The sequence below is a fragment of the Lutjanus erythropterus genome, chromosome 22 (assembly GCF_056507025.1).
Source record: "Lutjanus erythropterus isolate fLutEry1 chromosome 22, fLutEry1.hap2, whole genome shotgun sequence".
Taxonomy (NCBI): domain Eukaryota; kingdom Metazoa; phylum Chordata; class Actinopteri; order Lutjaniformes; family Lutjanidae; genus Lutjanus; species Lutjanus erythropterus.
In genome coordinates, this window is record NC_139338.1 from 25,319,681 (window position 1) to 25,342,873 (window position 23,193).

The 23,193-nt window shown below is 39.9% G+C and overlaps 1 protein-coding gene across 2 annotated transcripts in view; it reads right to left on the minus strand.

The window, feature by feature from the left end:
* usp6nl (USP6 N-terminal like) overlaps window positions 1-14,769 on the minus strand; it is a 133,590-nt gene extending 118,821 nt beyond the window's left edge. The window contains exons 1-2 of one of the 2 annotated variants that reach the window (XM_084710794.1): window positions 14,598-14,769; window positions 5,286-5,392 (exon numbers count right to left, since the gene is read on the minus strand). In XM_084710794.1, the coding sequence (XP_084566920.1) occupies window positions 5,286-5,289 (4 nt within the window). In that variant the 5' untranslated portion in view covers window positions 5,290-5,392; window positions 14,598-14,769. Of the gene's footprint in view, window positions 1-5,285; window positions 5,393-13,075; window positions 13,185-14,597 lie in introns of those variants that run through there. The other variant, XM_084710795.1, reaches the window with a different exon arrangement.
* Between the last annotated feature and the right edge of the window lie 8,424 nt (window positions 14,770-23,193).

Genomic DNA, 23,193 nt, shown 5'->3' on the forward strand with positions numbered 1-23,193 from the left:
CTGATGCTAAAATCAAACGTCTGCTCTCAAAAAATATTTTGAATGAAAGTTTTCAACACCAGCCTAAAACTCACTAATATGACTGGTTATATTTCTCACTGCCTGCAGTAAATTTGCAGCAGAACAAACTTTAGTGTCTCCTCCGTCTCTCCTTCTATCCCCTCTTTTCTCTTTTTTCCACTAAAATTCAGACCATCCAGAGAAAGTCATCCATCCTCGTTAAGAGACTCGTTAGAGGAAACTGACCTCGCCCTGCCCCGGGCCCTGGCCCTCGGCTGTGTGTGTGTCTGTGTGTGTGTGTGTTGTCGGGGGGTAATTAAGGTAATTAGCTCAGGATATGAACATCGCCAACCATCTCCAGGCGAGAGTGAGTCTATCAAAGGTTGGGATAAATAATGAAACACATAAAAGCTTTTCTCCCACAGCGCCGGCTGCTTACAAAGCACATTCAGGTCACATTAAGACAACTATAACCCCGATCAAGTTTGTTCATCTCATCGTGTTTTCTCTCTTTGGTTATTTTGAGGTCATTTCAGTTGTTTATGAAGAGATTAGGCTCGCAGAGACATTATCATAACACTTAAAATGACTTTTGTTGATTGTTTTTCTTCCTTTTCACATTGTTTTACTTGTTATATTTTATTTTCTGTTAATTATGTTGAAAAACACAGTAAACTCACTATCGACGGACACACACACCATATTGTTTCCTCGATGACACATTGTGAACAGCAAATCCATGCTGAAATTGACTGGGAGTTAGCAATTAGCTGTTAGCAGCTGGTGGACAGCAGAGTGCTGTGATGTGTTTGGGTAACTGCGCTAATAGAGGTAACAGAGTTAAGAGTTAATGGAGCTAATGGAGTTAATAGAGCAAACAGAGTCAACAGAACTAAGAGTTAGTAGAGCTAACAGATCTAAAAGTTAGCAGAGCTAACAGAGCTAACAGTACTAAGAGCTAACAGAGCTCGGAGCTAACAGAGCTATGGACTTAGTAGAGTTAACAGAGCTAACAAAACTTAGAGCCAACAGAGCTAAGAAATAACAGAGTTAACAGATGACACAGCTATTAAAGAGCTAAGAGAGCTGACAGGGCTAACAGATGTTGGAAGCTAAGAGCTAATGTAGTTAATAGAGCTAAAAGAGCAAAGAGCATACAGAGCTAACAGCTGACAGAGCTTTAAAAAAGCTGTTAAAGTTAACAGAGCTAAGAGCTAACAGAGCTAATAGAGTTAACAGAGTTATGAGCTAACAGTGCTAACAGGGCTAACAGCTCATGGAGCCAAACACAGCAGGACTGAGTTTCTTTTCAGAGGAACGTGGACAACAGTGAACTGCAGTTTAATGTGGAAACAATAAATTTACAGTAAATTAACGTACTGAAGCACTTCAGCTAGTCTGGAGGTAAACATTTCTTTGACTTTACATCAGTGTTTACATCTGAGTTGAAAATAACCAGATATATTCACTCCAGTTCTGTACTGAAGTACTTGTATGTAGCTGTTTGTTATAAAGTGCTTCACATAAACTAAATATAAAACAATAAACAGCCATAAAATCAAAATAAAAATTTGATTATTTCCACAGCATTTTAATAGTGTTTTTATTATGACAATAAAAGCTAAAAAAAAATTACAGAACTAGGTGATAATAAAGCAACGGATTACACTCACTTTGGGATGGTTAAAATTGTTTTTCAGGACGGTGGTGAAAAAAGTTTAGTCTTTAGCTCTGTTTTTAACACAACAGTGTATTGATTTTATGTATCTAAAGCTCCAGGGCCTTTGGGTGACACACACACACACACACACACACTCACACTCACACACAAACACACACTTTCAGAGAGGGAACAGCAGCTTTAGCACATAAACTACCAAGCTGCTGGTGGGCTTTTCCCGCTGTTACACGACTCCGCTCATCAATCACGCTTCCCTCCATTTTCATCACTCGCAATCAATCAGATCAACCACCTGACCTCCCCTGACACCCACACACACACACACACACACACAAACACACACATACACCTGTTTGTGTATGTGTACGCCTGGCGGAGTGTGTGCAAAGGAAAAGGCAGTAATCGGGTTAAACCTCTCAGCACTCGCCTTCAGCAGCGTCTGCTTAATCCAATCGCCTTCCAGTAAACGCCTCACATGCTGCTGGGTTGCCCCGGTAACCCAGTCCCAGCCCCCTGGCATACAGATCTGCAGCCTCACAGCTCAGTCTGCACACAGACACACACACACACACACATACTGGCACAGAGTGAGTTAACAACACCGCTGGCAGCAGGAGGAAATTCTGGCTCCCATTCAATCCTTATCTGTGAAGTGAACTAAACAGCAAAGACAACAAGCAGGTCTGAGAGGGCAGGGCTGGAAAAAACTCAAAGTGCAAAATAATCCCTCTAGTTCACACAGCTTAATGATGGGTAATAAATTAATTTGGTATCATTGAGTTTTTACCGAGTCTTAAAGGTTGTGGTATAATTAAATCATCAGATTTTCTGAACTTATTTGATTGTTGCAGCTCAGTGACACATTTTACTTGGTCGTGAAACGTGTTTCTTAGTGGGCTTACAGACAAACAAGACAAAACAAAAAATGATAAGATCACCTGCACCACCCTGGGCAGCAACATCTGCACCAACAGCGACAGGTAGTTAAAGGGACAGTTCGCAAAAAAGTGAAAATTCAGTCATTATCTTCATCACTCACTCAGCTGCAGCTGCGTCTCAGTTGCATTACGTTTTCATTTGCTTTCCACACAGAGGATGAAGCCAGTTAAATAAACCACAAAACACCATTATTAATGAACTAAATTGAGGCTAGCTGTAGAGGAGATTGTTCTCACATCAGATCAGATGATAAAAATGATTATCTCCACTTCAGTCCCTGTGCTCACAATTTTCATTAATCAAGGCTTTAATAGCAAAGTAAGATTTAATATCTGCTCTTGGTGCTGCCTGTGAGATAACAGGAAATGCTTTTCTTCTTAAATAGAGTTATTTTTGATTCATCCCTCTTAATCACAAGGTGCAAAACATCACATGAGCAGTGTGGTTCTCTCTGTGATGGTCAAAGTCACCAATGTCTGACTGACAAAGCATCAGATAAAGACAGAAGTGTGTATTCTGTGTCTAAAAACAAGCTTTAAATAGACCCATGATAGATCATTTTATCCATGTAGATCACTAGTTCACCGATAATTCAATATTACCATTTATTTTGCGAAGTTCAGTTTGCAAATTAATGATTCCGAGAAAACTGTGATTAGTAATGCACCAGTGGAATGCAGATCATTACATTAAAACTAATTTTATGATTATTTAACACGTGATTTTGCATAGATTTATTCTCCGATGCCGTATAATGGTATTAGGTTCAACATTTCATCCGTATCAGCCGGATTCATGTTGAGCGGGACACAGGACACACCCCCTCATGGTGAAATGATCAGCTCCTGTGCTGCAGTGTGTGTGTGATGTGACACACATGAACACACATGTATGAGACATTAAGTGAATATACTGCAGCTGGATGACTCACACTGAGCCGACATGCGAGGCCGTGTCATTACAGTCGCTCTGACGTACAGCAGATAGCAGCGCGCGCGCACACACACACACACACACACACACACACACACACACACACACACACACACACACAGATATACAGTATATATACTGTAGATGGAGCTGATGGAGTGTACATCCCACTACATCTGCCCTCCCATCATGCTTTGCGGTGTGATTGATGAGTGATGAGGTAGTGAGGGTTACTGCTCCGCTTTGCCATATGCTGCTGCCATCAGGGGGGAGCAGGGAGGAGCAGGTTGAAGGTGCAAACATCCCATATACATTCATCCTACAGCTTACGCACTTCTACTCACAAAATGCAAGGTTTCTCTGCATCTGCAATACTACAAATATCACCTTATGAATATCTTGCTCACAACAGACTATAGATTACAAGTCAGACCAAAATCTATTTTGATGTTCACAAAATGATAAAACAATACATGTATTAGCAAGTTAAATGTAAGACTTTTTCAAGAGTTTTTAATGCTACCAATTTTGCAGTTAAACTAAAAATCAAATGTGAAAATTTAGGCAAGTCAGTTCAAAATTATATGCAAGACAAAATGACAATAACTGGTTGAATTAAAGAGCAATTCCAGTTCAACCTCCCAAACAGAATCTATGATTATTTGTAAAAAGTGACTTTTTAAGATGTTTTAATGACCTGTAGCCACGCTGTAATGTCATCAAAAGCACACAGAGTGAGCTCTCTGCTTGGAAAAAAGGTTTCAGCTCAGCTGCAAGAGCATCTCCAACCCCAGTAACCAATCAAACACAAGAAAATCAAACACTACTACTGAGTTCACCGAACAGTGTAATAGTGAAGCCACTGTAATGAAAGTGTCCTCTGCCGCTGTTCCTTTAATGGGTCCTAAAACCAACTCTGACTGTGATAAATTGACCCGAAACACCCAAAACTCTCTCCTGAAGTAGTTTATTTCAAACTATTCACTCACAGAAGTCGAGATGAAATGAAAAATGACTTTTTAAACCTTTAAGATCAGATGCCCGGTCAGACTGCGTCAATCAATCTTCAACTTTAGGCAGCACAGAGCTATGATTCAGTAGTTATCTAGCTAGAAACAACAAGGTACGTCAGGTTATGACAGATCCGCTTTTCAACGTTCAAATCGAATGTTACGTCCCGCTTGCTGATGTCGTTTCAACAAGAAATAGGTCACAATACTGAGGCTGGATGCTCTCAAAATGCAGTTTCATCTGGACTATACAGACATCACTTCAATACCAAAGGACTTATTTTTGTCTGTAGCCTCACATCAGGTTGAAAAGTAGCACAAATCACAACAAAATTAGATTTTGGGTGTTAATGCTGACAAATAAAATTCTTTAAAAAGATACTAAGGTCCAAGGCCCATTCTTCTTGCCTGTCAGCTCCATCCAGCATTCCTCCTCTTTGCACAAATAACTCTTCATGGTTACAACAACCCGACAAAAACACAAATTCAGACTCAAAACATAACTTCAGAAACCTCCGGGCAGCATTGCACAAGCACAGACATAAAGACAAGAGGCACTGCACAAGTGTTTAACCAGAGTATTAAAAAAGAAAAACTAAATCACACTACAATAGCACCATTTCCTGCGTTATCCATCACAACAACAACAAAGCAGCCACAGTGGAAGTGAGGTCACATGAGCAGCCAGAATATAAAAAAATATATATATATCAGGAACTTACTCATGGTGGGAGTGCAGGGGCGGGGGGCAGGGAGAGGCCCAGGCAGGGCGGGGCTTTGGACAGGTGAGGTTCTTCTCCACTGGGTCTTTCCTCGAGGCACTCATGTCCTGAGGAGGAAAACAAAGAAAAACATGAAAATCACTCCAACAACACACAGAACTCGATAAGTTTTGGAACGTGGACAGCAGCTTTAGAGAACAATCACTTAATGCTTTTGATGCAAACCGCCATGAAAGCACAAAACAAATATGTCCTGGCACACAAACATCATATCTCTTGATAACGGACGGTGCAACGAGTGACGTGCAAACAACCAATTATTTAACAGGTGGTTTATTCAGTTACACCTCAGACATGTGACACAGCAAGACAAACAGTGAAAGTCTATAACCTGCGTACCTTGATGAATAAAGTGGTTAAATTTTTAGGTCATTACAAACTATCGATAATTATCAATATAAAGTGAAATGGAAACTTTTATCGTGACATGTTTTTCAGCTTTGTCGCCTGCAATCTACTGCACTCAGAACTTGCATAAAAAAGACCTCTGGCATGGAAAAGTGCAGTACTTCATTGTAATGCTTTTCCTTCACCAAAAACACTTTCTTTTTGTAATATTTCCATTAATTGCGCAGCCCAAAATGTCGGGAATACCGACTCAAGACTATCAACTTCTGACTTGCAATAGATTGCAACATGTGGCCCCGTTTCTTCCAAATTACACAGATGAATTCAGATGTCACTGAAGTGGACAAATACTGTCTCAGATCAACCTTTCACACACACTCATGTGGACACAGTTGATTAAAGATGTGGACTTGCCCATTAACATCTTCACTGGGATAAAAATGGCAGGGCACGGGGCGGGTGAATGAGCCGACGTGTGTGTGTGTGTGTGTGTGTGTGTGTGTGTGTGTGTGTGTGTGTGTGTGTGTGTGTGTGTGTGTGTGTATGTGTGTACATGAGCATCCATCCAAACCGGCCCGGTCATTGGACTAAATAACAGTAATCTGATGATAGTATGCGGAAATAATGGGTAATTTGATCACTCTGCAGGTGCCTGCTGGACGAGGAGGAGGAGGGAAGAAGGGAGGGGTGGGCAGGGAGGCGGAGGGAATGAGGAAATGATGCAGGTGATGTAGAAATTAAGTCCCCCCTCACCACTGCCACGCTCCCACCCCCTGTGTTGCCATGAGCACAACAACTGCAGATGCTGGAGGATCCAATATCCTCCAGGGCGGCGAGCGAAAGCAGCACAGGTCAGCAGAAAGCTTCGGCAGCAGGGGGAATGACAAATAAGCAGCAGAGCGGCGATCTGTGCACAGTTTCATTCATACTGAAGGTGCAAACAGAGCTGCGAAAACTGATTCACGGAAATATGCGACATCACATTTTCCCAGCAGACCTCTGCCTGCTTCAAAACAGCCAGAAAAGTTCACAAAGAACACGAAAACAAAAATCTCTGGTGTGTGGTTTTAGCTTTGGCAGACAAGTGTGTTTAAAAATGTGTTTTTAAGAGCCTCAAACGGCCGATAAGTGGCTCTGAGAACAACAGAATTTGAATTTGCAGGACTCCATTACCCAGAAGTACACACAAGTACACCGATGGGGAGAAAAAAAAACTTCCATTAGCTTCGAGGCTGTGACCTGGGATTAGATCCACCATATGTCCACCTCTGCCCCGAGCCGGCCGGGACACCAGCCAGTTATTTAAGACTGACACTAAAGGAGCTGCTCTCCAAACAGCCAATCAGACGCACCGACACCGAGGAGCCCACGGCCACTCAGAGAGAGACCGAACTCTGAGGTCACAAGGTTGAGTTTGAATAAGGAGATGATGCATATTTACCACCAACAGTGAAGAGAAGAGCTCTGTTAGAATTATCTGTGGGTTTTGGACAGCTGATCAGACAAAAACAAGACACCTGAAAACAGCCAATCAGAGCCTCAGAGCCTCATTTATGTATTTTAGCTCAGCCTCAAGTTGCAAGTAAAGAAAGCATAGATACAGACTGATTCAATAGTCGATCAATTATAGATTAAATGTTGCAGTTCTAAGTGTTTTCTGTTCATTGTTAGGTTTATTAGTGCAACTGATCAATTGAATGATTGATTTAAAGACAAAAAATTGTGATTTTTCTACCCAGAGAAGCATTTTTTTTCTCTAGAAGCCATGATAATGACTTTATTTTAAAATAATAATCCTATTAAGAGTCATGTAATAATGTATCTGATGATATCTGGAATATAGTTACCTTTCTTTTCATCCAGGTTATGTAATCCATTACCCCTCTGGCCTACTCATTATTGGCAGCTTCAGTATAAAATCAATCTAAAAACGGCCTTGAAAAAGCCGCATCTGTCAAACAAACCACAACGCCAGCGGAGAAACAAGCCCTCTTTTGTTCCGTGTTGTAAACGCAGCAGGCCGGCAGCTGTGAGGAACGTCTAGCTGCTGTTATGGTGAGTTAAAGAGTAACCACGTAACCTCAGACTGGTTAGACCTCTCTGAAGTGTTTGTTAACTACACACACCGACACCAACAGGAAACAGGCAGCTGGCGGCACATTCGTCCAAAATTATCTGTATCGGCCTTCATAGAGGCCGTCCTGGCCAAACAGCGGTGTGTGTTTGTTGGACATGAGGTTAGTTACATCTGATGGAGGGTCAGGAGCCAACGCAGCTCACACACACACACACACACAGACACACACACACAGACAGATACACCGACAGGCCAGAGGGCGGCTCAGCAGCTGGTGCTGTGTTGTGTGCTGCTGCTCTGAAGCCGGGCATTAAAAGAGAGCGCGGTGGACGGAGCCAGCGGGGATCAGCGGCCAATAAAGACGGGCAGCAGCAGCATCACGGTGCCAAGGCCTGGACAGCAGTGAGGGAATGTATTGTGTGTGTGTGTGTGTGTGTGTGTGCGTGTGTGTGTGTGTGTGTGTGTGTGTTGGTAGACTGCTTCTGGTATGTGGGTGGGCCGCCTGTTTTGTGAAGTCAGACAAATTCTGCTGCACTGGACTGGAATCCTTATCAGACGTCAGCTGATCTGCCGATTCGGGAATCCTGCAGGTTCCTCGGAGCAACATGTGAGACTTTTTAAGGGAACAGTTCAACATTTTGGGAAATTTGCTAACTTGCATTCTTGCAGAGAGTGAAGGCCAGTTTAGACCAAAGATTCACAATGAGATGAAACTCTCAGCTTGACTGGTAGTAGTCAATTAATCGATTAGTCGACTGAAAGAAAAGCGGTTCCAACTATATTAATAATTGCTAAATTATTAAATCAATACTCAAATTAAGCAGCAACTCTTTGGATAATCAAGTAATCATTTTGAGTCCCTTTTCAAATAAAAGAATATCCAAATTCCCTGATTTCAGCTACTTAAAATGTGAATATTTTCTGGGGTTTTTTGCCTTCTATGACAGGAAAACTGAATATACTTTGTGTTCTGGACAAAAGATTGACATTTTTCACTATTTTCAGAAATTTTAGGGAACAAAAAAACTAATTAACTAATTGAGAAAATAACCTACAGATCAATTGATGATGAATTTCCAAGCAAAAATGTCAAACATTTGCGGGTTCTAGCTTCTTAAATGTCATTTATGACAGTAAATGAACAGTCTTTGGGTTTTGGACTGTTGGTTGGACAAAAGAAGTAATCTGAAGACGTCATTTTGGGCTCTAATAAACTGTGACGAGCATTTTACACAAATTGTTTTGACAATTTATAGAATAACTGTCAGCTGCAGCAGCAATCCTCAGCAACATAACAGCATATTTAAACCACAGCACAGTTTTTGTTCGGATCAAACAAATGAGAGGTTTATTCAGTGAGCTTTAGAGGTGCAGTTTAATCCGCCTTCTTCAGAAAATATATTTCTAAAAGTTGTGGAGCTGAGTCAGAAAGAGACGGAATAAGAAAAGTACACCAAGTAATAAAAGTCCAGCCTCAAAATGTCTAAAACCTGTTCTGTCTTTTTTCAGGAACTAAAGGTGTCTTCACGTACGATCACACCTACACAGAAAGGAAACACACTTAGTTAAAGGTATAAAACTGCAGACGAAAGCAGACTGAGTGAAACCGAGAGAGAGAAACTCAGTTAAGTCTCTGTTGCTATGTTACCGAAATTCACTCGGACAAAACCTGCTTTTGAGTTTGGGAAGCCACCTGACGCCGAGCAGCCTGGCAAATAAACTGCCCTTTCAACAAGAAGACACACACACACACACGCTCTTTTTCTCGCTCTCACACACACACTGGCTCATTGAATTGTTTGTTGAGAGGCTCTGCAGTCGCTGTAACAGAGATAGAAAGAGAACAGAAGAAGGAGATGAACTAATTTGTGGTTGTTGACCCTGACGACTGCGGGGCTTTTCCATTTCCTGTCTGTCACTGAGCCACAGAGCCGACAGCAGCCTCCGACTCAGCGCCACACGGGGATGGCTTTATGTTTTTTACCCAATTCAGGCATTATGGTTAACGTTAATACAACACAGCAAAGATAATCGTGTGCACATCCTATCCTATATTTTCTGCAGTCCAACTGGTGGATTTCTGAAAAATGTCTGCAGCACTCATAATCTAGCATGTACATTTACACTATCTCTGCAAAAATCTACACAATCTTCAGAAAAAAACCTGTCAGTTTGTCAATGGAAAGTAGACAAGAATCTTCTTGAGACAAGAATCTGGAGGCAAAAAATAGATTTTTTTAAAGCCAGAACCAACCGACTGATGCACATTTTGTTCAGCTGGGAGGAAGATTTGAAATATATCCACTAGATTTGAGGCGCGAAACCAATAAACTTAATGTTGCGACAAATATTAATTTCCAGTCACTTTCTCCCTTAATCGTTAGTTATTTGGTCCATAAAATATCAGAAAATGTCCTAAAGTGTCTTGTTTTGTCCAAAAGACAAAGAAATTCAGTTTGCTGTCATAAAAGACAGAAAGAAAGCAGAAAATATTAATATAAGAGAAGCAGAAATCAAAGAACTTTGACTTTTTTGTGGCTCAGCCTAATTAATCGATGATCAAAATAGTTACTGATTAATTCAAAAGTTGACAGCTAATCCATTAATCGACTAATTGTGGCAGCTCTACTGTTCAGGAAAAAATGAGACTACAGCAGCCTCCTCCTGCTGGTCTTTCTGCGTTGTGATTTGGATTGTTCCTTGGACAACAACAACAAAAAAAAGCAATTTGCAAGCAATTTGACAGGGTTCAGCATATGACAGTGAAGCTGAAATTGATATGAATCTTCTCATCTAACTCGTAGTAAACAAGCCAATTCCCCAGAATGTCAGACGAACACAGCAGTTTGAGTTTTACAGGATTTAATCCCAGCAGCACCTAGTCTTCTACTGAACTGACCCTCACAGTAAAACTGTCTCAGTGTCTCGCTCGTGGAAACTGCAGCCGGATTAAAGCTCAGCGCTGCAGCATTTTGAAGTTAAAGGTCTGATTAGTCGTCACCATTGTCAACACTTGACCTTTTCACACACAACCCCCCCCCCCGCTGACTTTTAGACAGAGTCTCTGCCATGTGTGGCATTTCAGATCCAGAATGAATGTGAGGCACATTTGCACCCTGCTGATAAAAGTTAACTACAGCTACAGATTTCCCCTCAGATTTTTGTTTGTCTTAGTTTAAAGGGTAACTTCTGTTCTTTTCAACCAATTTTCCCATGTTTTTGTGTCAAAGCGCCAAGCAGAGACAACAGTTTTTGAAGCTGGTCCAGTATAAAGTGAGAACGCTGCTCTCATCAGCTGAGAAACAGGCTGCAGTGTAATGCTTATGGGAAATTGCATCAATGCATGTGCGCTAAAAGTGCTGGTCTTGCCACTGACAGGCTCAGATTGTTGTTCTAATCGTCTGACAACATTAGAGAAAGGATCCCTACAGAGATTGACCTTTTTGTGTAACAAGAAACAACCGATTTCTCTCACCAAAGCCAGCAGACTCCATTTACAGACACAGACACATCATTCAAACTTGAAGTAAAACTCACTAAAAACATCTTGGTTCATCTTTCCAATGATACGTAACCAGTTCAGTCAAACACAACTTGCATGCAGTGTGGCTCTTGTCCAGAGGTCCCTTTTTCTTTCACCTTTCTAGAAGCCAAAATGCTGCAAAAATGCTGCAAAAATGCATGAGCTATTAAAACCAGCGGTTGGGGGTCAGATTGTACTCATCTGCAGCTGTTCACACTCAGATATCCTCATCAGAACTCCACAAGTAGCCGAGCCTAGAACGTAAACATGTTTACATCCATTATGTTTCACCATCCAGTTGGTTTAGCTGTGAGGTAAGTACAACCCCGCCTTAGAAAACTGTTACAGGCGATCATAGTGTCAAAAGCTGGGTTTTAAAAGTCAGATTATTGACTTTTCTGCATCGATTCATAATTTTGCATGAGCGAATCGCAACGCATCGAAGAAGTTAATGGGGAGGGAACTCAATTTGAACTACACATGCAGCACTGTCAAAGAAATGCTGCAACTTTGTTTAAAGTAACAAAACTTTAAAATGCAGAATTAAACTTTTTTTGGATCCTCTGGTTACAGTCAAATGACCACTATTGTCTCTGCTGTTTACATCATTACTTTATTTAGTAGTAGTAGTGAAAGTGAGAATAGTGTGACAGGACTTGCCTTTTCCAGGAATGTTTTTTTTTTCTACTTCTATCTCTATTTTGCATCAGAGCCGGGAAAAAAAGGGCTGATCCCAGAGAAACGACTCAGCAGCAGCAGCAGTGACACAATGGCTCTGAATAAAAGCTGATAAAGCGAATAGTCTGACCCTGACACACACACACACACACACATCCTCCTGACATGCTGCTCATTTCATCGCACTGAACACCAGAGATGGAGCTCTGTGGAGGAAACACCAGCCTAAACTCAGACAGCTTTTTAATCTGACACAAAGATATGGGGACATAAGCCTGCAGGAGGCAAAATAAACATACTTTTTTGATTAAATAGTTATTTTTTTCTCTCAGTTTGTGGCTGTTTTGCTTGCTTAATATCACCCTGCACTTAATTTGACAGTGAAATCCTGCAGGTGGACTACATATCACGAGGTCTGGGGTCTTAAAACCACATTACAGTCACCGTGGCACATACTACTACTTGTGTTTTCAAACTGTAAAGCCCCTGACTGTGCTAAGCCGCATTATCCTGAAGCGGGATAGGAAGGATTGAAAGACACACCATTGTCAAGTCTGCAACATTAAAACGTGTGATTGCCTGCCACAATTTTCAAAATAAAACCACTTTTTTTTCCTTCACGGAACACTTCTACTCCTACAGCAAGTTAAGACAGACTTAAGTATTTTAAATAGGAGTCAATTTGTAAAATAGGTCTTTATAAATGTTATATATTACATTTAAATACTATGTATAAGCCTTGAGATTCTGTTCTTAGGACATGTAAGCTTCATGGTCTCTACATGTAATGTATGCGCTTTTATTGGTGTTTACAGACTGTGGTTTCACTTGTTTTTACTGGAATTTTCCATGATTTAAACTGAAATAATAACAAACTTGTTTCATACATGCTACAGTTTAGAAACGTATATATAATCTCACGGAACTGACACGTTTCGCGCTTTTATTTTGAAAATTGATTCGCCTTACATCCGCTTTTATGCTACTTCTGTGTATCTTAACGCACCTTGCTACAAAGGTAACTCTATCCACTCTCTCGCGAGGCAGGAAGCAACAACATTGCTCAACTTTATAAAACACAAGCCCCGAGACACGTGCACTCACTCTGTCCGGTTTATGTCCGCATATCTTCTTATTTTCCAGTGTAAACAACTGAGCTCCTCGATTCATTTAGACTAAACGCTACTAATGCAGCAGTAGCAGCTCCGAGCCCATCAACGTGAGTGACAGGCCGCCGCAGCCAATCAGGAGCCTGGGAGCTCGGGGCTGCAGCCAATGGGAGGCCGTGATTGGTGCTCCGGCCGCATCGATTCCGTTGCGGGAGGCAGCCTTGGGGGTTTCGGCCGAATCAAGTTTTAAACAATCAGCCAAAATACGACCGGAAATACAGCGATTCGACTTTCAAAATAAACTAATCTAGTAAATACACACATGCACCAAAAAAGTAGTTAATTAAAAGACAGAATTGAGTTTTAATGTACATCTCAATAAATCAGTGCAAGCGTTTCTATCAATATGTTAAGACTAAAGAGGTTTATGACATTAAATTATTTTTAAATTCAAAATAACTGTTTCATTTAAATGTAAATTCTTCTGGTCACTTTTAACTTCACTGATACCTTTCTTTAGGTTTACTCAATTTACAAACAATAAGATCTGTTCAAAAATATTATGACTTCAGCCATTAATGAAACTGGTATTCTTACTGCTAGTAATAATAATAATGATAATAGAGTCAGACCAATATATCATTGGTTGGCTGATATTATCTTATCAGCTACATTGATGAAAATTAGCACGCAATGATATAAAAACTTTTTTTTATTTACTTTTTCAAGTTTTATAGTCTAATTGTGTTTTCAAAATGTATATTTTTATTAAAAATACCTATGCTGATGTTACTTTGGAACTTATATACATTTTTACATAAATGTTATTTTTATGGCACCTGCCATGACATAGTTACAAAGTGCTTAACAAGAGCAAAATTTTAAACAGTAACAATTTATATACAGGACAAAAATATGATAAATAAATAATATATTTAATTAAAGAATAACCCTAACCCAACGTTTGTTTTTCCTCCCTAATATCGATATCAGTGATAAAAATCCAGCATCAGATGGACTAAATAAGTATAAGTAGGAATAAAAATAAGAAGAGCACGTTTTGGGGGTTGAATTGATCTGTTTTTTGCTACGAAAAATGCCGATTAAATAGCAAGTTTCATATCACGTCTGATACTACTAAGTTTGCAAATGAGACTTTTATTTTCTAGGACGATACCGGAAACCTCCCTGTGCTACGCTGCTAGCTCAACAGTGGTGGGTTTGGCTAGGTAGGCCTCGGTGAATACAAATAAGCACAAAGTTTGCAATAATAAAACACAATATACCGTGTTTCGTAAGTGTAAAACAACAAGAATAATTTCACGCAGACGCCCAATAAAGTCCCAAAAGCCCCGCCGCCATGTTCCGTTCCACTTTGAAAAGCTACCGTTAATGAGCCGCCGTCATTCAGCCCCGCAGTAAACGCTGCCGTTTCCACTGACAGATGCATTTCACGGTCTCGACAAGTTCCCCCGTCTGCTCCAACATTAAGCGAACAAAAACTCCCGGAGCCTCACCTTGCTCTCAACTCGACGGGTCCTCGGCGGATCACATCGCTGCAGGTATTTCCCCGGACAAACTGGAGCAGAAAACGTCCATGGTCCCGTACCAGGAAGTCCAGAGCACTTCTCAAACTCTGTGAGGAAAAGCCGTGCAGGATTCCAGCCAGGTAGCAATGCGCCGCCCGCCGGGCTGATCTGACCTCACCGGGTGGATGATGCTGCTGCTGCTGCTGCTGCTGCAGATCAGTCCAGCCTGCGACAAGTCCTCATTCACATCATAAAATAACCAGTACTTACACAGGACTGTGTTTGTTTGTTTTCTCTTACTATCCGTTTTATTGTGGTCAGCACTTAACCGCTAGTCCCCATCATGACAACCACACGCATATGGCGACAATTAACAGCAAACAAACAACAAATAAACACTTTTTAAATATATGTTCTCTTTAAAAGGATTCTCAAACTCCAAAAATGTGGCTTTTATTTTAGTTTTATTAGTTAGGGAGTATTGGACATCATGAGAAATGATCACAATCTGATACTGGGCTATATATAAATAAAATAGAACTTGACTTGGCAAAGTTTACATATTGTAGAGGACAAGCTGATATCAAGTAACCTGGAAGGAAAGTCCCAAACTATCTTGTTCTTCTAGATATTTATTTCTTAAAACGACATAACTCACATCACTTTGATAACAGTAATGTTTTTATTCATTCATCACTCACAATACAATAAGTATAAGTAGTATATACAATATTCAACAGGCCTATACAGTTAACTATGAACAGTATATAGTCAACAGTCTATGTATTAAGTGATTGCATACAGAAGCAAAATGTTTATTTATGCCTGTCCAACATTCAATTTTAAGCTAATCTCCTGAAAATAAAAGTGTCATGACTATATATGTTATGAAAAGTTATGTCTAAGATTTTAAAGTTATGCATATTATCTTCAGTTTTCCATAAAAAAGCAAAATAAAAGAGGAAAAGTGCAACAAAGAAGTGCTAAGTTGCAAGCTAATTTTAATTAGCCTGCTAGAAATGCTTACTCTTTTTTTTTCTTTTTTTTTAGCAAGAATAACAACTAAAAACAAAACTTCAACTGGCAGAACATAATAAGACTTTTGCTGTAAATGCAGATGATGGCTGTCATTTAAGAGAAATAGAACCATGAAAATTAAAACATGAGATACTACAGTAGTAATGTGATTACTTTGAGGTGTGCTTTTTCAAGACTTTAACTTCTTGCATTAAATTTAATATCATTGTCTTGTCCTTATTATTAACTATTATTTCAAGTGGACTTTGAGTTAAAAAAAAAAAACAGTTGCCCCCTGTCTCCCCTATGAAATTAAACAAAACTCGCCCTTTTAAGGATTATAGTCATTGGAGTTTTTGCATTTACACAACTTACATTACTTACATACGAAAAATTTTTATGTAAACCAAACTACATATTTAAAAACAAACAAATAAACAATGTTTTTAAACTGATAGAAACTGATCTGATTCAAATGCCACAAATTATTTTCAAATTCCACATTTTCATGCAGGCTTTTCGTCGCACACTGGATATTTGTATTCTTATCTCGACACGACTGCACTGAGCGTGTCGAGTGTCCACACACTTCACACGGTGTGTCATGGTAACTCTTGCCGAGGACTCCATTATCACTGTTGTTTACATAACAGCTGATAAAATAACAGATCACAGTGATTCGGTTTCCTTTTTAATACATCTGCTCTCCAGTAGCATAAACATGTAATCCAATCTGTCATCATGTGACAGATTACATCACCACAACATGTACATCTGTCAGCAGAGCGTGCTGCTGACCTGAACTGATATAGGTCTGATTCTTTAAGTTCATACTGACCTCTATAGGCTGAAAACGTCTGCAGGAGCTCCGCCGGACCTGTGTTATACAGTGTGGCTGCAGGAGAAACAGTAGGAGTGGACAGGAGGGAGGAAGCAGGGAGGTTACTGTTTAAAAGGATCTTAAAATTAGCTGCAACCTCCAGACTCAAGGGATAGTTTGGAGAAGCAGAGAGGAGCACCAACACAGAGGCTCAGCAATGAACTACTGAGGTCAGGGTTTGCAAAAAAAGGTATTTAAGTCACTTAAAAACAATCAATACTTCATTGCTTTACTTTGACAGCAGACAGACAGATACTGTCTCCAAACCAACCAACTCCAGTGGCGAAATCACTAATTTTACCTCACAGAACACAGGAGTTGCTGATCTACTGCTGCTACAGTTGGTTAGTTAAAGTTATTGTGTGACTTTGGTGTTTTAAAAGTCTTGTTCAGACTCAACAAAGTCACACAATAACAAACAAACGGACAGATTGAGGTAACGGTAGACCAGCAACTTCCAAGTTCTGCAAGGTAAAATGACTGATTTTGCCAATTAAGTTTGGTTGGTTTGGAGAGAGCGATATTTAGGAGAAGGGGGAGCAACAAGACGATTTAAGGCCCTTTCAAATACACACAAATTGCCATCATGTTCAACTTTAGTGAGGGGTGTGGAGTCACAGCCTCGACCAATAGAGAAAGTGGATCGGCAGACAATGACCACTCCCCCTAATTTGCATATATGTGACTGGGCCATAAAAGAGTGCGGGTGAAAACTTAAACAGTGGAAAATGATGTGAAAACAGTGATGGAACTATGAGATTTGTGTTTAACCACCTGTTTTTATACAGGCAAATGAAAACTATTCTAACAATGATGCAAAATGTTTGCAGTCTTATTGACCAATTTCTGTTTCAAAAATCTTATAAGCACCTCCAGATAACTTGTAGATTTCATGTGGACATAACAGGTAACAGATTTTTGTTTTTAAAATTTTTTGCAAGTATGACCTGAAAAGCGGGGCAGGGCAGGGCAGGGCAGGGCAGGGCAGGGCAGGACAGGGCAGGGCAGGGCAGGGCGGGGCAGGGCGGGTCAGGGCGGGTCAGGGCGGGGCAAAGGAAAGGAAAGGAAAGTAAAAGGGGAAAAAAAAGGAAAGTTGGGATTCTCACTCCACAGGCAGATTTGTGTTTAAAAAGGATTTTAAAGGTCTTAAATGTGTCTGCGTACATCCTGCGGATTTCCTCTCCAGCACAGAGCTGCAGAGCGGCGTGTTGAATGCGCTCAGCGCCGCGCAGCTTAGTACAGCCAGACTCAGTCTGCTGTTTTGTGTTTCACTTCTGTTACAGCAGGCCCGCGAGGCCCTGGAGGAGCCTTAAACACACACCGGAGTGTATAATGAGGGCTGGGTATAGGGCTGCACTATTTACATTAGAGAGCATACTGTTTATAGAGAGGAACTGGTGAAGCCCCCTGGCAGAGCACATTATTGACTGCAGAGTGAGCTGACTGGTGGCGGGGACACACCTGATGCTTTCAAATGCAGCACGCGGCCATGAGGTGGTAAATAGGGGAGGGCAGGGTCAACTGTGACCTCTGGGATCAAACAGCACAGACAGAATTCATTTACATGTACAGCCTCTCTCTACAACCTGACACACAACTCTTGTTCTGTGAACTAAAAGGTATCTGTGGAGGTAAACAAAGTCATGTTTACGTTCAGTTTTACTCACGGAAATGTTGCTTTGTTGATCCTTGAGGCGTGGCATGTTTAATGCATTTCCTTCCTCATAAGACATTTGCAAAGCCTGAATTGTTTAGGCTACAACCATGTTTGCTACCTTGCAATCTTCTTCTTCTTCTTTGCTTTTGTTGGCATGTAACTCTTTCTTGAACGTTACCACCACCTACTGTTGGCAAGCGGAATTGCACAAAACCAGCTGTGGTCGTGTGCATCATGATGTTTTAGCATCTACACAATAAAAACAGAGAAGTACTTGCTAAAAACGCTGTTCCATAGCACTACTAGTGGCTAAAAACTTCACAGGGGGCCCTTTAATGAAAGATTCTTTCATAATGATGCAGTTAACCAAAATACAGTGGTTATGGACCCACTGGCTAGAGTTTATTCACTTTAGGGAAAGTGGTATCTGTACACAGCCAATTATACTCTTTTACAGTGGACTGCTTCAGCAGCTAGCTAACATTAGCTACATGGTACATACGATGATAACAATATTACTGTACAAAAACACAACTTAAAGACTTAATTCACTGATTTGAGTGAAACTGGATCATATTTTATAGAGAAAATGCTTTCTAGCTTTCCCTCAGATGTTCTCTGGCTGCTCAGCTTCAACTCTGGGTCAGAGTTTCTGCTAGCTTAGCTGCTGTGAGCATGCAAAAAGAGCCGTGCTCAGCAGCCTCGCAGTGAACACAGCTGGACTGGGACCGAACGCAGCCTTCGAGATTGACAGGGAATACAGCACTGTGGTCATTTGTCAAATTTCCCAATGCTTTCCTGAGCATCTTGACAGCTTTACTTGTCGCTAAAGTAGCTAACTGCTAACTTGAGTCTGGTTTACATTCCACTACATTCAATGAACACACACACTGGAATATTTGAGAGGAAATAATTGTGTTTTTGGCCCTGAAATATTCAATAAGACATGCACAAATTAAAAGAACAAATGTGACAAACATTACTCTAAAAATGCCCATAAATTGAATTAAGATTGGTGCAGCAACATTTTGGGTTTTCTGAGTATTGACTTTCTCCAACAACGTCAGACTGAATCCAAGTCAGAGATCGATTTATTCATCTGCAGCATGTTGTGTTCATTTATGTCCGTCTGCTGTCAAGGACGCACGTTCTGGCGAAACACAAGGTAAATCTGAGGAAGAGCAAACAGTGGAGCCACAAACAAGCTACTGATCTGAATGGATGTGTGGTCTGATCAATCAATAAGCCTCAGCGTGTTGTCGTCTCACAGCCAGCGGTGATGTAAGACGTTTTATAGTCCAGTGTGTGACAGAGCTGCAGACCTGTACCACTTACCTTGTTAGTGCCAGGCGTTACGGCCTATTTGTTATCCTAATGTGTCATGTGACCATGTTAAGGGGGCAATGAGAGGGACACGAGTCTGGCTTCGCCCTGCTGCGAGTGTTGATTTCACGGCCTATTAAGCCGGTGATTGTGGCGCTGCTGTCTGCAACAAATTCGACATCAGTTCCACCTACGAGTGCACAACGCCGCTGCACACTGCGGTGACGCTTAGAGAAACACACACAGAGGAGTGCGATGAAAAAGTGTGTGATTTCCAGAGTTGTCTGTAATCAGAGAGGCCCTCGAACAAAACCACGAGGTCAAACATGTTGGCCTTTTCACACAGGATGCATATAAATGTATATAAACTATGCTAAACACCACATAATGAGGGTAACATACTTGTATTTTAATTTCAAATGTGTTTAAAACATGAAGGTCATGTTGTTCTGTCATGTTGCACATGGTGTTTAATATATGCCCACACAAGGGTTGATTTAATATTTGCCTGAGGCTCCTCTCTCATCCTCAATTATAGGCCAACACAGCATGTGTGTGTATGTGGCGTTTAATGTTTCTATTTTTATGTCTTTATTACTGCAGTCCAGAGTTTAATTACATTAAAAATTAATTGAAACTCCTACAAACATATAATATTAAGAGATTATTCCATTGGGTTATTAAATGTTTGCACAAAAAAAGAAAGAAAGAACTACGCAGCTGTGGAGGAAGTACTCAGATCATTTAGTTAAGAAGGGTAAAGTGGTCCTTTCTTCTTCTATTTTACTTTATTTTATTTTATTATATTGCTTTGTTAAATACTCAATACTGATTGTTCAATTAAAGCATTGTAAGGTGTGTTATTTCTGTATAACAGATCGTTGTTATGAAGACCAGACTGTTGCCATGGATGCAGTTCTGATCAACGACTCTGTAGAAACAATAAAATCGTTGTTAATTCGCTAGAATCATTTTAAAATTAATATTTTGTGTCAATTTATTGATATTTTTTGGTAAATAACTATGTAAAAAAACGGGATCATGTAAATTGAGCATGTCACTACTGTGAAAAAAAGAGAAAGAACAGTAGGTTCAAAGTACCTATACCACAGTGATATAACAGGTGTACGTTGATATATGTACTCTATATGTACTACATTCTAAAATCTGTGCAGTACAGTTGGAACCACAGACTTTATATTAAATAGGTTGAAATCCTATTTCTTCAGCTGTTTATACTGCCAGTTGTCTGTTGATGCAAATGAATGCTTTACTGCCAGCTAAACTCCATTAACATTTTGCTCAATTTAACTGTCACACACATCTACTCCTTCTAAAACATTATCAGTGATTTCATACAACTCATAAATAGACGTGTAACTCATTTGTCAAACATTCTGCATTAATTTTAATTCTAATAAATGTGAAACAAGCAAACTAAAACAGGACGTTACAGACCAGAATCGAAATTTCAAGGGGAACATGCTCGCTATAGCATGTTGTCAGAGTTTCTGTAATCTCTGATGACATATCATGATGTTTTTATGATTTATTAGAGTAAATATATTACAGATTTCTCCATTAAGATCCCTCTCAATGGGGCATGAAACAAACTATGTGCAAATGTCATATACGTGTGTGTTTAAGAGCAGCACAGACAGTGACTGAACTGAACCGCAGGGGAATAAAACAGCCAAAGGGCGTTGTCATATGCACAACTACACTAAAACACACAAACGCGCAGAGTCACCTGGCTCAGACCAAAGCTCCAAGAGGCTGAGGTGAGATCCGGCACGCCCAAACATCAGTGAGGGAAAACAGGCTTGATGAAGGGAATGAAACACACTGCTAATCTCATCAAAGAGCGCACTATTTAAAACACACACAGGCGTTATTCTGCATCCTCTTTAATGTAACACCAGCATCATTCGGGTGTGAAATTCTTGGCTGCAACAAGCCAAATGTGGATTCTGAAGTCTCTGCATCAGGATTTAGTTTCCTCTGTGAACACAAGATGGCAGCATCGTATCGTCCAACTCTGCAGACGCTGAGCTAAATGCATTTAAACTCCTTTAACTGTTTTATACATTTCTGTGCTTCTTCTGTGTTCTGCCAACAAGCTTAAGCATTGCATAAGCATAACAGTTCAGTGAATATTTTGTCTAACAAAGGGGGAATGAGTCACTTCGCTTCTTCAAAGGAATGCATGAGAAATGGTGGGAAAATGCAGAAGAAGAAAAAAAAAAGAAAAGAAAGACAAAAAAGACAAAACCTCTCCCAGGCCTCCCTTTGATCAACACTATAATTTAATTACCTGCATACCAAAGAGAGCCTTTATTTGGAATTTCAGTCTCACTTGTCTTATTTGCTCCACGGTGCAGCGAATTCAAAGAGAAGTTTCAGAGAACTGGGGGAAAAAAAAATGTTTTGTTGTTGCTCCTTGAAAGTTGAAATAGATGTTAATGATAATGTAATCAGCTCCATACATCACAGAAACACTGAGGATGTAAATATGCTCCAATAAAGGAGCTCTTCAATTCTTGAATTCATCTAAAATGGGACAAATTATATGTAAATATTATGTAAGATGGAAACGTTTGCTTTCTAAAAATAAACGAGCAGTCTGGATATTTTATCCACGACTGTCACTTCTTGTTAAAATAATGTAGCGATGTTCATTTCATTGATCTAAAATGGTGTGAATTACATGTAAATATTATGCAAAATACAAACATTTGTTTACTCTGAATAAATGGAGGAAATGTAGAGGTCAGGATGGTGTGTGTGTTGTAAAATAATGTGATGATGCTCTTTTTATTGACCTAAAATTTCCCCCAAGAGCAATATCAATGTATATTTACTTCTGTAATAACAATATTTTCTAAGACTAACAGGGTAAATTCAACTGCTGACTCTGTCTCTTGTTTTAGAATTTATTTTTTCATTTTAAATTTCTCCTGTTTACGTCTTTTTTTTTTGTTTCTAATTCACTTTTTACTGATACTTCTGCTATTGTACCATCCATTTTTCTGCTTTAACGCTGCAAATTTCCCCCTTGTGGGATTAATAAAGACTTAAGTAAATATAATGTACAATATAAAGATTTCCTTACTGGGAATTAATGGAAAAAATGTAGTGGTCAGGATAGAGTAACACTTTAAAAATGGTAAATTTAAAGTTTAGTTAATAGTTATTTCACTGTTGACAAAAACTAATTATCTTTACCAACTATCAGTACTGCTATATTTATTGTTATATTATACTTGTTGTATTGGACAAGGTTTCTTGGGTGGGTTCTTGTCAGAAAGGTTCTGCATAGAACCATCAGAGAAGGATCAGTTGACCCGGACTAAAATCTGAAGCAAACACATGTTGATTCATGACAAACCCTCAGAGAGGGTTCTGCAGGATACACCATACAATTACACCATAGAAGGGTTCTCTGTGGAACCTCTCACAGGGAGTTCTGGGTGAAACCTTTCACAAATGGTTCTGGGTACAACCCTTTCTTATGGTTCTAGTTAGCTTGTTTATTTCTAAAAGTGTAACAGTGCACATGAGGATCCTTGTTTTTTGTTTAAATTATACTTCATATGAGGTTCTACACTGTAGCTATTTATTCTTTATAGTCACTTTGTAATTTTTGTTTTTATCACATAAACAGAAACATTTTTCTCCTCGATGTCACAAAATCACGTATTCTGTAA